This window comes from Cynara cardunculus, unplaced genomic scaffold (genome assembly GCF_001531365.2).
Source record: "Cynara cardunculus var. scolymus isolate 2C unplaced genomic scaffold, CcrdV1 Un_Scaffold_1172, whole genome shotgun sequence".
Taxonomy (NCBI): Eukaryota; Viridiplantae; Streptophyta; class Magnoliopsida; order Asterales; family Asteraceae; genus Cynara; species Cynara cardunculus.
Window position 1 is genome coordinate 123,334 of NW_020200693.1, and position 16,571 is coordinate 139,904.

The window sequence follows — 16,571 nt, forward strand, 5'->3', positions numbered from 1 at the left end:
CCATGACTGTTAAGTGTTAACCAAAGAAACCAATGAACAAACCCATGACTGTTAAGTGTTAACCAAAGAAACCAATGAACAAACCAGTGAACTAGTGAAGAGTGAACTGTTAAGGCTATTCCAATGGTACACCGTGTATTCACAGAATCACAAATCACAAGCCCTAACTTAACTCTACAGACTACTCAATCTGTCAATCTATCATTAGCAATTTAGCAATTTAGCACCAAGCAGTAGCAATTTGTCATTAGCAATTTAGCACCAAACAGTTTAGCACCAAACATGCCCCTTGCATTTTTTCAATACAATTTAGCACCAAGCAATTTAGCACCAAGCAGTAGCAATCTTTATCTAGCCATCTAGGTCTAGCAGTCAACTGGTCAAGCAGAAGCAGTGAATGTGAAGCAGAAGCAAAGCAGTGAATGTGATTATGTGAAGCAGAACAGGAAGTTGAACAACACAACAACAGTCAACACCAGAGAATGAGAGAAGCAGGGGCTTACTAGTTACTACCGTCGTCCGTCGCTGACTCGCTGTCGTTCTCGCTGTCGCTGCTGCCTGCTGGTCGCTGGTCGTCGCTCCCGCCTCCCTGACTGTCTCGCCTCCTCAGTCGCCTCTCCTGGTCGCTCGCTGCAGTGGTGGCCCGTCGGCCGTCAGTCCTTCACGGCGTCACCGTCCTCCGTCGCTCTCGGTAGTCAGTTCGATTATCGCCTATTCGCCTGAGTAGTCGTCTCTCGGGATTGGAGGGGAGGGGCCGATGGAAATTTTTGGTTTTCTCTAAGCTCAGCCTAAACTACTCACAGGTATTTGGGAAAAAAATCACTGGGGCCTGGGCCCCTATAGGCCCATATTGTGTTCCGCCCCTGTGATCGACGAAGCCCTGCCGACGAAGAAACGGACGAAACCCCACGTGCCCTACCGACGAATACCCTTGCCGCCGACGACCACCACCTACGACCTTCTTCTTTCGCCGACCACCACGTGCGACCTTTCTCTTTCGCCGGTATTATACTCGGTTTTCAGTTATATATGTATATATTTCTATATGTATGTGTATATTTCTATATGTATGTATGTATGTATGTATATTTCTATATGTATGTATATATATCTGTATGTATATATGTATATATTTATGTAGACTTGGGATCATGTAAAACCAAAGGTTTTTCGTGAGACCCGTAAGACCAATTTTCAACCATTGGATTAGATCTACAATCTGAATATTCATAATCACAAAATTGCCACGAGACTTCTCAATAATCACAAAATTGCCACCTTGCAACTTTAGATATTAGATCATTAGCTTATAAAGTTGATCAATGAATATAAATTTGTTTTACGGGTCTCACGAAAAAAATTGGTCTCACGTGAACCCAACCCTATTTATGTATGTATGTATGTATGTATATATTTCTGTATGCATGTATATTTGGTAAAAAGATTCAAGCCAAAAACAGAAAAAGAAACATCCCAAACCTCATTTTTTAAGTTCCAATTTTATATCTACTCATCCACTATGATAAAATATAAATCAACACGTTTGATTAACTACTCAATTCCAATAAGAATTCTGTTTTGAACAAAACCTAGCTTTCAAAATCCAAGTTAGAATCGATATAAATCAATGTAAAAAATTGCAACTATGGTTCGCTTTTCAAATCTCATTGAATTTGGTTGTAGTTTTAGGTGATTGGTTTGTTTAGACCACATCTCTATTAATATAATATACATTATGCGTAATACTTGACAAAATGTGGCCGATTGCAATATCTCCATCGTCAGCCATCTACAATCAATACACATTCAAATAATACTGCCTTTTTGGTAAAAACATGTTGCTCAACTTCCAAGGATCTATCATTTTTTTATTAATCTTGATATCCAACCCGCTATGCGAGCCTACTAATCTCAAAGTGATCACCTGCTTTGCAGATAATCCGGAGCCACCGCATTTGAACCTCCATGGCTAAATAGCATTTCACTCCATGCATCTCATAACTTCAATCATTCTTTTCATTTTTATCCTTGATTTGATATTTTGTTCATCTTTAGTATGTTTTCAATTATTATTTTTATAAATATTAAAAATAATAATTTGTATTTTTTTTATTAATCCAAATTTTAGTTAGTGCAAGTTATATCAATATGATTCTAATTGAGGTATATTTTGGTTTAGGAAATGAGTTGTCAATTGTTAGGCAAACATTAGAACTTGTATTTATAATTCTAATCGAGACATATTTTGTCTTAGAAGTGGGTTGACAATTATTGGACTTGTATTTATAATTCTAATTGAGGTATGTTTTGTCTTAGAAATGGGTTGACAATTATTGGGCAAACATTATGACTTGTATTTATAATTCTAANTTATAATTCTAATTGAGGTATGTTTTGTCTTAGAAATGGGTTGACAATTATTGGGCAAACATTATGACTTGTATTTATAATTCTAATTGAGGTATATTTTATCTTAGAAATGAGTTGTCAATTGTTGGGCAACAAACGTTAGAACTTGTATTTATAATTGTAATTGAGGTATATTTTGTCTTAGAAATGAGTTGCCAATTGTTGGGCAGCAAAAGTTAGAACTTGTATTTATAATTCTAATTGAAGTATATTTTGTCTTAGAAATGAGTTGCCAATTGTTGGGCAAACGTCCGCCTTTGTATTTATAATTCTAATTGAGATATATTTTATGTTAGAAATGAGGTGTTAATTATTGGGCAAACGTTAGGACTTGTATTTATAATTCTAATTGAGGTATGTTTTGTGTTAGAAACGGGTTGCCAATTGTTGGGCAAACGTTAAGACCTGTATTTATAATTCTAATTGAGATATATTTTGTGTTAGAAATGAGTTGACAATTGTTGGGCAAACGTTAGGACTTGTATTTATAACTCTAATGAATTCCTAGATATAGAATATCATGGGTATGAACTTGGCCGCTGTGTTATCCCAATATTCAAATGCACATGGTTTCAGATGAAAATATAGACGAGGAACAGTTTTTCCAGGAAAATGATAGAATAACCCAAGCTGGGTGAAATGAAGATGTGTAAGAACCCATCCATCTTGTCATAGAGGAAGACACTCTTTTAGCTTACAGCAATAATAAATTGCTCAAAAACACTAAATAATTTCTATAAGCTAATTTTGACATGAAAGACTTAGGTGAAGCTTCCTACCACTACAATAAAACCGGGTTTATAGGAGACTCCCAATTTCTAAGCGTCCTAATAGATCTCTTTATATGACTTAGTTTATAGAACTAAAAAAATAAAGCGTCCTATCTAAAGGCGTTGTAATAAGTTTATATGACGTTTTTTAATATCATAATAAGTTTTTTAGGACACTTTTAATATAAAGTGTCCCATTAGCAACTTTATAGGGCACTATTTGAAAAAGTGTCCTATAAAAACAAATGTCCAATAAAAAATTAAGTTTACAGGACACTTTCTCAAAAATGTCCTATACAGTTGTTAATGCGACACTTTGTATTAAAAATGTCCTAAAAAACTTGTTAAGACGCCCAAAAACGTCATATAAACTTATTACAGCACCTTTATATATGACACTTTATATTTTGGTCATACAAATTAAGTCCTATAAAGCGGTCTATTGGGACACTTAGATATTGAAGGTATCCTATAAACCCAATTTTGTTGTAATGTACATTTTAGGTATAGAGATTCATAGAGACAAATCAAATCCTTATTGCCTATATTAATTCTGCATTCAGTTCTGCCGCATTCTAAAGCAAAACGTTTAGAGTTTTCGAAGACTTTTGATCCATATGTAAGATGACTGCTTCTGCATCAATCAATTTATCTCCACCAACTCGAGTGCTCCAGGTTAGTTTTACTAAAATCTATTATGGTGTCATGTTAAATCAATTTATGATATGTGTTTATGTTCCTGTACCTTCATATTTGTTATTACATGCTTAAGGAAATTAAACTTCAATAGAATGATAATTATATAACTATATATGTGTGTGTAAGTATATACTGCGTACCTCTTATTTTTGTAACCAATTATGCCAAACAAAGAAACATAATTCACAACTCAGTACTACGGATGATGCGATCTAAAACTTTTTCGACTCCGTAAATGATGGATTTGATGGCTTAGGTCGACCGGTCTTTCTCCATCCTCGTACCTCTGCAACAATGTGTGATATGATGAGCTTAATTTCTCTGTCTGCCGTTTATACTCAATTTCAAACACTCATACTTAGTCCAAAAAGAATTACATACATACCTGTATCATCAATGGTGTCACCAACTAAAATACTGAGCCAACCTGGAGTTAATCTACCAACCTCCATTAACTCGAAAAAGTCACGCCGACAAAAGTAGTACGCTCCTGTGCTTAGTTGAAATCCAGACAAATCACCTCCAAGAGTTTCTACGCACTGCAAGTTGTTTTCCAAGTTCTCATCCGCTACATCATCATCCGTATACACAAGGCTTGCACCACACCCGTATACCCCCATTCCCCTCATCACAATGATAGACACGTTAACTTTATCTCCGATGTTTAACTTATTTCCAATTGGCCAATAGCTTAACCATACACCAACTTTCCTAACTCCAGGGTCGCCAAAGACATGGGGGTTGTACATATAATCAACATCATTGGATGTACTGATTTTAGCAAACCATGCCCAATCCTGACCTGACAATATTGTATATTTGAAAGTCAGATTTAATCCTTTGAGCCTCTTATTCTTAGGACATGGAGGCACGCCAAAAGACACATATGGAGATTTTGACATATACTCTAGCATCATGTTTGGATCCTTCACGTATGGCAAAGATGTGCTCATTATACCAAATTCGTACAACATCTGTGCCATAAACATTAGAATTCAGTCATTCATAAACAATAGAGTTCGACAATTCATATATAATCAGTTTAGATGTGGTTGTGTGATGTGATTTAGTGATTGAGAAAAGAACAACCTGGATGCATCGGCTTCTGCCTAAGGTTAGGTCATCATCACCAACCAGGCTCACGTGACAATTTTGATATTCTTTTAGCCACATCATGTGTCCCAAATCAGTTTCATCAAGTTTGGCTACTGGTACCAATTTAATAAAGCCTTCAATTTCAGACAATTTAGTACAACCCTTGTAGCCAAACTCTTGCAATGTGAACCGTTCTGATTCGAAAGTTATTCTCTCTAGCGAGTGGCATAAATATATATATAATTCTTCAAGTGTATTTGGGAGATATAAAAGATATTTAAGTCTATAGCACATTGTCAAATCTAGGACCCGAAGATTTTTTAGATGATTGTAACTAGGCAAGAATTCAAACAAACCTCCTCCTAAATCCAGGTACTGCAATTTTGGTTGGACTCTGAAACTCAACGGAGAATATTCAGTACACTCGAGGTTGCAGTTCTTGAGGAATAATCGCACTAATGAATGTGGCAAAGAAAAGGAAGTTTGTTGTGAACTTCCTCTACATGCAGAAGTTGAAGCTTTTAGCTTTTTATTGACTGTATTTGTCCCTAAATTCCATGGGAGGTTCGCACACCCTGTCATGTTCAATAGTTCAAGATTCTCAAGGCCTTCAATACTTTCACAAACATAATCCAATTGGTAACAGTCAGAAAGAATCAAAGTCTCAAGATTAGGGAGTCTGTTGATATTGTGGATTTCGGATAGAGATCCCGAGCCTTGAAGGTTTAAAATCTTGAGTGATTGAAGAACCTGTTGCAAAATCAAGTAACAAGACTTATTTGGCCACTAGAAAATCAGCATGAAGACCATAACAAAAACTGACAAGCTAAAAGGAGAAGCTAGAAAAAATGGATGTCAGAATTTCCTACAATGGGCGGTTCAAATACTTTCAAGTTGCTATCTCTCATATCGATAGCCACCAAGCTTCCCTTGAATAAGTCGGAGGGTATTTCTCTCAAATTGAATCCACGCCACCATAGCCACCTTAAATCTTCTGAAAAATTCTCATAGGATCCCGTGAGATGCACATAATTTAGCTTGAGCAATTTTAGGTTATCCATCTTTCTAAGTGAATCTGTCTTAAGGTCTGATGACTGCAAATTTAGCATCGAAGATAGTGAGTAAGCCAATATCATATATAGGAATAAATGCACAAAGATGCCACCATTTCCATTATTAATTAAACAGCCATTATACATAACAACAAAAATGAACGAAAAGTCGTACCTTATAAGTTATAATTAAATTGCTAAAAGGACAATTTAGTTGACAAAATAAATGCACCAAAGGCTCGATCGCAGCAAATTTTTGAAAATACACACACATATATATATATACATATATAGGAAGGATCATTCGAAAAGTTAATCAATTTGCAAGACAGCGAGAAGTTCCAAGATCATATACAATTACATGTGATATGCACACTTAATCATATATGATTAAACACATCCAAAGTAGATGTAGGTGACTTGGTGAAGCTATACGCTGTCAACGCAAACATATATTTAATTATATATGATTAAGCATGCATATCATGTGTATAATCATATATAATATTGAAAATTCTTGTCTTCTCGTAAATTGACTACTTTCTCGTTTCGACCTGATCCTATATGTCTATATATATATATATATATATATATATATTTGTAGTATATCATAAATTTAAGACATATATAATTGCGTTTAGGAGTGTGACTTTCCGGTATTAAGGATGTTTTTGGAGCTTAAGCCCTCATGTGTAGTTTTTGAAATCTTAAATTTATGATATACCACAAAATCTTCATAATTGCTTTCTTTATGTATGAACATGACATTAGTTTTAACTTATTTTATACCGCCTATAATTTCATTTACCTTGATTTTATGCCAATCATTCCACGACATTTGTATGTCAGACATTTGAGTGTCAAGCTTTAGAATGTCAAGTGCAAGACCTTCCATTGTTTTTGAACCCTAAACAATAAGTGGAGGAATAAATAGAATTGTAGATGAAATACGTGGGTGTGAAAGGGAAGCTCAAACATCGACATAAGAAGCATCTAACCTCTCCTTTGCTCAATATCTGACAAGAATCGATGCTAAGCCAAACTCTACTACGTTCTGCAAGGTGTTTTGACTCTTGACGGATTATGCTTCTCCCCATCTCTTGAAGCAACCGATGCATCACCAATGTGTTGTTTGGTGAAACTGAAAGAAGACATTTGTTGGTTAAGGTCTTGATCCCAGATGATGCAGAATAATCATGCTCCAAAATTTTTGCCACATAATCCGTGTCTTCGCCAACAAAGAAACAAGCAATATGCAAAAACAACTCTTTGTTAGAGATATATGGCAACGAGTTGTAGCTCCTCATGAGTACACGTTGAATTCCAGAATTCATATCTTTCTTCAATAAATCCAATGTACTTCTCCAAAATACGATGCTATTATCCTCTGATAGAGAGGAACCCAACACTTCAAGAGCCAATGGATTTCCTTCACAATATTGTAGCACCTCTTTTGCAAGCTCCTTGTAACCTTCCATGGGAATTTTGAATCCAAAGGCATGAAGACTTAAAAGCTCTAATGATTCATCTTCATCCAATAATTCCATCGAGTACTCTTGACATCTCCAAGATCTAGACTCGAACCATTTAAGTGTACTATTTTTCCTCGTTGTTATTATAATTTTGCTTTCTTTGTTAATATTCCCTGTTCCAAGAAAAACTTGCAATTGGCTTGGTTCAACAATGTCATCAAGAACAATAAGTGCCTTTTTTGTCTGTAAGGCACGATCAAGCTTATATCTATCTTGTTGAACTTTCTTCTTTCCACCTCCTAAAATATCTTTGACAAATTTTCTGTACAATTCATGAAAACTGTCTTGTTTTTCATGTATTCTATTAATGCCTTCGACAAAACTAATGATTTCAAATTGTCGCCAATTAGAAGAGACTATGTATTGGGCCAACGTCGTCTTACCACTTCCTCCCATGCCACAAATTGCCAAAATTTTGATATCGAATTGCTTTAACCATGAGTTGATATCTTTATCTCGAGCATTCATCCCTATTAAATTAGGTGGAAGATTGACTATTTTGCAAGCAAGTTTATTGTAAATGTTATCAACAATACTCTTCAAAAACTTTGTTTCTGGCCTGTAACAAAAGGAAAGTGAGCAAGTTCAGCAGTTGGCCTTTAATGCCTGTTTGATAAGCTTTAATGAGCATAATATACAAACAATGAGATGTTCCAAAAGCTTAAGTACAATCTAAAAATATATGTTTAAAGTTAACAATGATTGAAAAAAACCGAAAGTTGTAATTCAATTACACAATCTAACAATATATATATGGTAATATAAACTAACTTTTTTTAAATAAACTATATATAATTTTAAACAAAATTAATAAAACAAAATGTTGGTATATTGGTAATTAAAATAATATGTTGATATGTGGCGAGTGATGTAGTATCTAAGTCAGTATCATTTGATGACATGGATATCTTAATCTAAAATTAGTTTTTATGTATATGGTTTATTAGAATAAAGAGTCAATGCTTCAACTTGTTATCCGGATCCTTGTTTAAAACTTTACATTTTAGGTAGCAAAATAAAAGTTTATTATAATGTATTTTGCTGAAAATGGCATGAACTAATAAAAGGGGTTAGAAAAGTATACCCTGAAAGAACCAGGCCTGTCAAATCAGCAACCTTCATAAGGGCTGCCTTCCACCGGTTCACGTTATCATTTGTCCAGTTTGTAGAGGGTTTGACTTGTATCTTGAAAGTGTTAGTTTGTTTCCTAACATCAGAGGGATCCACATGATAAAAAACAGGTAGAACGAAATGATTGCACTCCCTCCTTTGCTCAAGGATCAACCAAAGTTCGTCAAGACACCATGTGGAAGTTGCATAGTTTTTAGACAACACAACTATTGAAGCCTTGGATGCTCTGATTGCTCTCTCGATTTCCGGCTTCAGCTCTTCACCTCTATTGATTTCATCATTATCCCTAAAAGTGTGAAATCCTGCTCGATCTAATGCTTCATAAAGATGATCGGTAAAAGAATCACGAGTATCTAAGCCTCTAAAACTTAGAAATACATCATAGTTGCTAGGAGAAGTTATGATAGCAGAAGAAGAAGTGGAAGCCATTGAAGTTTGATAAAGAGAGTCTAGGACTAGGAGGATGGAATATGTTTAAGATGGAAATATGAACAGGGTCTAAATTCTTCAGGGTTGAAAAGTCTTGGTCTCCTGGTAATACTAATATCAATCATAGCCATAGGTGTTGTCATTATTAACAAGTTTTCAATTTTCCAAGTGGTTTACCCCACCACCAGCTATCAATCAAAACATCTAAAAATCAAAGATGTCATAGACTTGGTTTTTTGAATAACTAAGCAATACAAATGTGAAGTAGAGGAAATAATTGTTGCTGTTAGTTTATGTTTATATCTTAATATAATATTTGTAGATTAGATATTTATATTAACATAATCACATAGATTACATTATTATTGTCCAATGCTGAACAATTAATTAGAGATGTGTAAAGTTTATAAAGACGTATTTGACGGAGAAAAACCCATGATTGAAGTACATAGGAAGAAGTACGTAGAACACTACAAAACAAAGGACTATCACCAACAGATAAAACCGTTGGTAATCGGTCGCTGAAGTCGGTAAAAGGCAGTCGGAAAAAGCACTGTGGGAAAAGGCATCACCGAAGGATATCACCTACGGCTACTATTTTTCCGACGGATTTATCGACGAACAATATCACCGACGAATTACCGAATGGCTACATTTCTTAAAGAATTTCCCACAATTTAGCGACAGTCAATGTTTCCAACAGATTACCAACAACCACTTTTACCAACGGCTTTTACCATGGATTATCGGTGACCTATGTTTCCGGCGAATTACCGACTGTCACTTTTACCAACGGATTACCGAAGGAAATTAAAATAAATAAATAAATTTTCCGACGGAATTTTTGCCGGTAATCCGTCAAAATTTTGTTTTTATTTTTTAAAAATAATTTAACAGACCCAATTTGCTGTACAATACACATACCTAGATTTTCAAAATAAATTGCAAAATTAAAACGAAATTGTTTTGCAATAAAATCGTAAATTATATTACAAAAGTAATATCTAAGTTCAAACAGTTCTAACAACATATCCTAAGATTGGGAAGGAGGGGGAGGGTTTGTAACCCGGTATTGTGCCATGAATGCCTCGAATTGCTTCGTCAACTCCTTCTACCAACGTATCTCCACTGCTTGTTTAGCTATCTAATATGCTTGCTCCTTCTGTGTGCGTTCCAATTCTTCCTTCTTTCCCTGTTCTTCCTCCGGTTGCTGCTCATAGGCTGCCCGCTTATCTTTCAACGCATCTACCTGAAATTATTCAACAATTGACAAACATAGAACAATATTAGGTGATAATGATTAAAACAATATATGTTACAATTATATGAAACATACCTCCTCATTGCAGCACTAGACGAGGTCCTGCAGCAACTGGCGCCAGTCACAACACTAGACGAGGTCCTGCAGTAAAAAAATGAACCAAATAGTTTCTATCGACCAAAAGACAAACCCGAAAACACTCGAAGAATGAGACTAAAGTGCTCTTGAGGTAGTGTTTGGTACGCAGACTGGATGAGACAGGACGGGATGGTACAGGGCAGAACAGGAGGGGACGGTACGGGACAGGACTAATTGTCTGTCTTATGTTTGGTACGACTAGGACAGGACATGACAAAACTATTAAAATGACCATATTACCCCTAAATGGTGTTCAATGTTATTTTATATCATATAATGATTGTAAAATGACAACAAATCAATCAAAATATTGTCATTTTAACTTTAGTCCCATGAACAAGAAATATCAAGATTTGTCCCATCTCATCGAGCGGCTAACGATATTCAGTTTTCGGTTTATTCTTGGCTTTGTAATAGAAGTAAGGTATTATGGCAAGTTAGATTGGAATAGGTGGTCCTGTAACCCGGACATGACGTAGTTTTTTCCTTGTTCTCCTCGTTCTAGCCGCTGGCTGGATTTGTTTTGAATAAATTGGCCGTTCAAAAAAAAAAAAAAATAGTTCCACCTTATCCCATGTTTTTTTGGTCCATGACATGCCAAACATGGGACTATTTTTTTTGTCCCGTCCTGTCCCATATAGTCTGCATACCAAACGCACCCAAGTGAGCCCACACACAGTTGAACATGGATCCAAAGATCAAGGTGACTGCCAGAATTGTACTCAACTCTTCAAACTTTCACAATTGAAAAATATACAACACAAAAGACATTATTATTAGTTTATTATGTACTAGCTCAAAACCTTATATCAAATCTAACTACTTACCCACCGCCAGACACGTGAAGCACCGACCGCTGGCTCAGATGCCTAGGCGTCTCTCTCAAAGTATTGTGGCCTCGAGTCCTTGATTTTGATCCAGAGGTTGGGACCACATCCCATCATCCTGCTGGTTTTATCCAATCTCTCTATGAAAGTGGCATCGACATAATCGCCAGTCTTGTCGGCTTGAGGGTCACCACGCCCAGTAAAGCAGCTACTGCCTTGGCTAACTCTTTATCCAGTCTGGTTTTATACAATGATCACAATGACCCGAAGGCTTCTCATCTTTCTGTCCGTTTATAGTAGGTGGAGCATTGCGCTTCACAGTAGCTTGAAAAGCTACCGTTTCATTTACCAATCTCTTTGCTCCGGCTATGGTTCTTTGCTGCTCATCCTCGGCGACTAGGTGGTAGGCATTTCCTAAGGATGGAATGGGTTTTGTTGCGAGGATCTGAGTTCTGATGATGGAGAACTCTCGATCGAGACCCATGAGGAACTCATAGAGTTGTTCCTTTTCTCGAAGCTCTTTGAGAGATTTTCCAACACCACAAGTGCAGCCATTACATTTGCATTTGAGAGTAGGGAGGAAGGATTGCATCTCATCCCATAGCCCTCGCAGTTTCGTGTAATAGGCCGATACGGTCATCTCGTCTTGCCTTGTGTTCGAGATAGCTTGCTTTAATTCGTATGCACGAGGCGCACTTTCTTTTCCAAACCTTTCTTGAAGGTCTTTCCAGATTTCCGATGCAGAATTGGCATATTTCACGCTTCCGCGGATCTCCTTTTCCATGGCCRTGGTGAGCCATCCCTTGATCATTGYGTCACATMGCATCCATGCCATGTAACTTGTATCATCTGTTTCAGGCTTCYTGATGGTCCCATCGATGAATCCTCTCTTGTTTTTAGCAAACAAGAAATTTTCCATTTCTTGGACCCAATCAAGATAGTTGTTGTCGGTTAATGCATCGTTGACATGCATTTGTCTTGGATAATCGGAAGAATGAAGGTAGAAGGGGGAGTTGTGATCGGGGCCGGTTGCATCAGTTTTGCGGTTTTCTTTGTTTGAGTTATCGCTAGCCATGACAGCTTATTTCAGCGATGGTTCTTTGGATTTTGGGTTTTGGATCAAGTGTGATAGATCACTGCTCTGATACCATAAAGGTTTTGATCAGAAGTTTTCTATATGTGAAAACAACGAAGAAGACAAGCCTAAATAGGCAATACAAATTACAAGGAAAGGAAACTCTTAAAAAGGAAACAATATACAAGGCAAGAAAATATTCACAGTATCTCGTGATTGAGAGGAAAACAAGGAGAGAATATCATGCAGGAAATTATGCATTCCAATATTGTTTCCGTCGAGCACGTTCGAACTTACCGTTTCCGCATTATAAACTCGGTTGAGTTATTTTTGGATCTTGGGTTAAATTTCGATTAATTTTCTGCTCGTTTCGATCCCMTTTTTCTGGGTTGGAACGAGTGTGGTGTGATCAATATTTTGCAACACCCTCACATCACATCTTGTTCTAGTAACCAATTCATGCAAAAAGAAAGAAAAAATACAGAACATAATTATCGCCTCAGAACCTTCGACAAAACTTCTTCAACTTTGTAAATAATGAGTCTGGCACCTCTGTGCGTAGTGAGCCTGGCAAAAGTGACGACTTTACTCGTGGTGGGTCAAATGACGGGTACGACTTTGTTTGTGATGGGTTAAATGGYGGCTTAGGTCGACCGGTCATTCTCCATCCTCGTACCTCTGAAGCAATATGTGATGTGAGATTTGGAGATTAAATTCAATTGCGAAYGCTAATAATTAGCTTGAAAAGAATAACATACCTATATCATCAATGGTATCACCGACTAAAATACTGAGCCAACCTGGTGCCAATCTGCCAACCTCCATTAACTTGAAAAAATCACGCCGACAAAGATAGTATGCTCCCGTAATTAGTTTAAATGCAGACAAATCCCCTCCAAGAGTTTCTATCCATGGCATGTTAATTCCCATGGTTTCATCAGCATCCGCATACACAAGGCTTGCACCACACTCATGTACCTTCGATATACCACTCATCACAATGACAGACACATTAACTTCATCTCCCACTAATAACTTGCTTCCTATTGGCCAATAACTTAACCATATGCCAGCTCCTCCATCTCCAGGATCGCYACAGACTTTGGGATTGTACATCAAATCAACACCATTGTTGGTATGGATTTTAGCAAACCATGCAYAGTCTTGACCTGATAATATTGTATACTTGAAAGTTAGATTTAATCCTATGAGCCTCCTATCCATAGGAGATGAAGGCACCTCGAAGGACAGAGATGTTGATTCTGATATATGCTCAGGTSTTATGTTTGGATCCTTTATGTCTGGCAGGCACGTGCTCACAATACCGAATTCATACAGCATCTGTGCCACAAACAATAGGGTTCAGTCACACATATATAATTAGTTCAGGTGGCATGTCGATGTGCTTGTGTGTGCTTATGCATGTGATTCAGAAAAAAAATAGAGAACCTGGATCCTTTGACTTCTGTTTTCGATGATCTGATCATCACCAACCAGGAACACCTCATGATGTTGATATTTCTTTAGCCACTTTAAGTGTCCCAAATCAGTTTCATCAAGTCTGGCTACCGGCACCAATTTAAAGAAGTCTTCCACTTCACTCAACTGAGCACAATTTTCATAGCCAAACTCATGCAGTGTGAACCGATGTGATTCAAAAGTTATTTTCTCTAGCGAGTGACAATCATATACATACAATTCTGCAAGTGCACTTGGAAGACAGAGAAGCCATTTAAGTCTATGGCTTAAAGACAAGTTAAGGACCCTAAGATTTACAAGATGATTGTTGCTGGTCAAGCTTTCAAACCAACATCTGCCTAAATCCAGGTACTGCAATTTTGGTTGAATRCTGGAACTCGGAGAAAAATGTTTAGTAACATCAAGGGTGCAGTCTCTAAGGGATAACCACACTAAAGAATGTGGCAAAGAAAAGAAAATTAGTAGTGGACTTGCTCCAGTAGATTGCAAAATCAATTTTTCATAGAGCTGTGCCTGTGGACACTCTGACATGTCCAATTGAGCAAGATTCATTAAGTCTCCAATGGTTTCACAAATATCAACTAGTTCATAACATTGACAAAGAATCAAAGTCTCAATATTAGGGAGTCGGTAGATACTGCGGATTGCGGACAGAGACTCGGAGGATTGAAGATTTAGAGTCTTGAGTAATGGAAGAACCTGTTGCAAGAGTAACAAGAATTATTTTGCACACACTATAAATATGCATAAAAAAGAAGATGTCAAATTTCGTACAATTGGCGGTTCAAATACTTTCAACTTGCTATCTCGCATATCTATAGCCACCAAGCTTTTGAAGAATAAGCCAAAGGGTATGGCTCTTAGATCGAACTGACGCCAGCATAGCCATCTTAAATCTTCTGAAAAATTCTCGTAGGATCCAGTGAGATGTACATCATTTAGGTGGAGCAATTTTAGGTTATCCATTTTTGTAAGTGAATCTGTCTTAAGATCTAAAGACTGCAAATTTAACATGGAAGAGAGCAAGTAAGCRTACATCAGATCTAGAAATTAAGAAACTACTTCTTGTATTAAGGCACTCTAAAGAACGGATTGGGACCGAAAGATAACATAGCGAGTGTTGATCATAAAAAGAGTATAATCTAAAATAAGAGAGAGAATATRAATTTTTACCGTCAAAATTTGTGGATTATCATCCCGCAAAACTTGCATATCAAGTGCTAGACCTTCCATTGTTTTGGAACCCTAAACAGGAATTAGAGGAATTTATAGAATCTTAGATGAAATAGGAGGGTGGGAAAGGAAATATAAGCTTAAACATCAACACAAGAAACATCTTACCTCTCCTTTGTGCAAGATCTTGTAAGATTCAATACTACGCCAAACTCTACTACGTTCTACAGGGCGTTTTGATTCTTCACTGATTATGCTTTTCCCCATCTCTTGAATCAATTGATGCACCATCAGTTTGTTGTTTGGTGACACAGAAAGAAGACATCTATTGGTTAGGACTTTGATCCCAGATGATGCACAATAATCAAGCTCCAATATTTTTTCCACATAATCCTTGTCTTCGCCAACAAAGAARCAAGCAATATGCAAAAACAACTCTTTGCTATTTTTATCTGGCAATGAGTCATAGCTCCTTATGAGTACATGTTGGATTCCAGATTTCATCTCTCTTTTCAATAAATCCAATGTATTTCTCCAAAATAGGATGCTAATATCCTCTGATAGAGAGGAACCCAACACTTCAAGAGCCAGTGGATTTCCTTCACAATACTGTAGCACCTCTTTTGTAAGTTCCTCATAACCGTCCATCGGAATTTTGAATCCAAAGGCATGAAGACTTAGGAGCTCTAATGCTTCTTCATCATCTAGTAATGTCATCTTATACTCATGACAACTCCAAGTTCTAGTCCTAAACCAATTATGTGTATTATTGTTCCGGGTTGTCATTATAATTTTGCTTTTTTCATTAATTTTCTGGAAATTGATAAATTTTTCCARTGGTCTTGGTTCATCAATGTCATCAAAAACAATAAGTGCCTTTTTCCTTTCTAAAACTCTATCTATGTAATAGCGCTCGCACAATGTTTGGGGTTTCCCCTCTCCTACAATATCTTTGGAAAATTGTTGGATTAACACATCAATATTACCTTGTTTTTTATGTATACTACCCATGTTTTTTAAAATGCTAATGATTTCAAAATGTTGCCGATTTGAAGAGACAATGTACTCGGCCAACGTGGTCTTGCCACTTCCTCCCATGCCACAAATTATTAGAACTTTGCTGTCGGATTGCTTTAACCAGGAATTAATATCTTTATCTCGAGCATTCATCCCTGTTAGATTGCGTGGAAGATTAACTATTTTGTGACCAACTTTATAGTAAACGTTATCAATGATTTTCTTCAAAAACTCTGTTTCTGACCTGTAACAAAACAAGGTAAGTGATCTAGTTCAGTTGATGGCATTCAAGACTTGTTTCACAAGTTCTTATGAAAATAATGCTAAAATAATCATGTGTTCCAAATGTGAATTACAGTCTACTAGTATATGTTTACATTTGGTGGGAATACTAGCATTTTGAAACCTTAAAGGGACGTTTGGTTCGTAGAATGGAATTCGATGGAATAGTAATTCATTAAATGAATTTGACTTTGAGGGAATG

At 36.6% G+C, this 16,571-nt stretch overlaps 3 protein-coding genes across 3 annotated transcripts; all 3 read right to left on the reverse strand.

Moving 5' to 3' along the window:
• Nucleotides 1-3,963: 3,963 nt before the first annotated feature.
• LOC112502272 (disease resistance protein RRS1-like) lies at nt 3,964-9,131 on the reverse strand. The gene is made up of 7 exons (XM_025106139.1): nt 8,642-9,131; nt 7,024-8,116; nt 6,834-6,932; nt 5,843-6,067; nt 4,968-5,723; nt 4,264-4,852; nt 3,964-4,164 (listed from the first exon to the last, which is right to left on the reverse strand). Exons 1-7 carry the CDS (start codon nt 9,115-9,117, stop codon nt 4,091-4,093), a joined length of 3,312 nt encoding a protein of 1,103 aa, XP_024961907.1. The 5' UTR covers nt 9,118-9,131; the 3' UTR covers nt 3,964-4,090.
• A 1,130-nt stretch (nt 9,132-10,261) lies between these two features.
• LOC112502273 lies at nt 10,262-12,418 on the reverse strand. Its single transcript, XM_025106140.1, has 2 exons — nt 11,693-12,418; nt 10,262-10,366 (listed from the first exon to the last, which is right to left on the reverse strand). Exons 1-2 carry the CDS (start codon nt 12,416-12,418, stop codon nt 10,262-10,264), a joined length of 831 nt encoding a protein of 276 aa, XP_024961908.1.
• Nucleotides 12,419-13,287: 869 nt separating this feature from the next.
• On the reverse strand, nt 13,288-16,331 carry LOC112502274 (disease resistance protein RRS1-like; the record flags this gene model as incomplete). Its single annotated transcript, XM_025106141.1, has 6 exons — nt 13,288-13,323; nt 13,397-13,759; nt 13,868-14,596; nt 14,690-14,896; nt 15,071-15,142; nt 15,239-16,331. Coding segments are annotated over 6 exons (2,500 nt in total), but the record flags the coding sequence as incomplete, so codon positions are not given.
• Nucleotides 16,332-16,571: the final 240 nt, after the last annotated feature.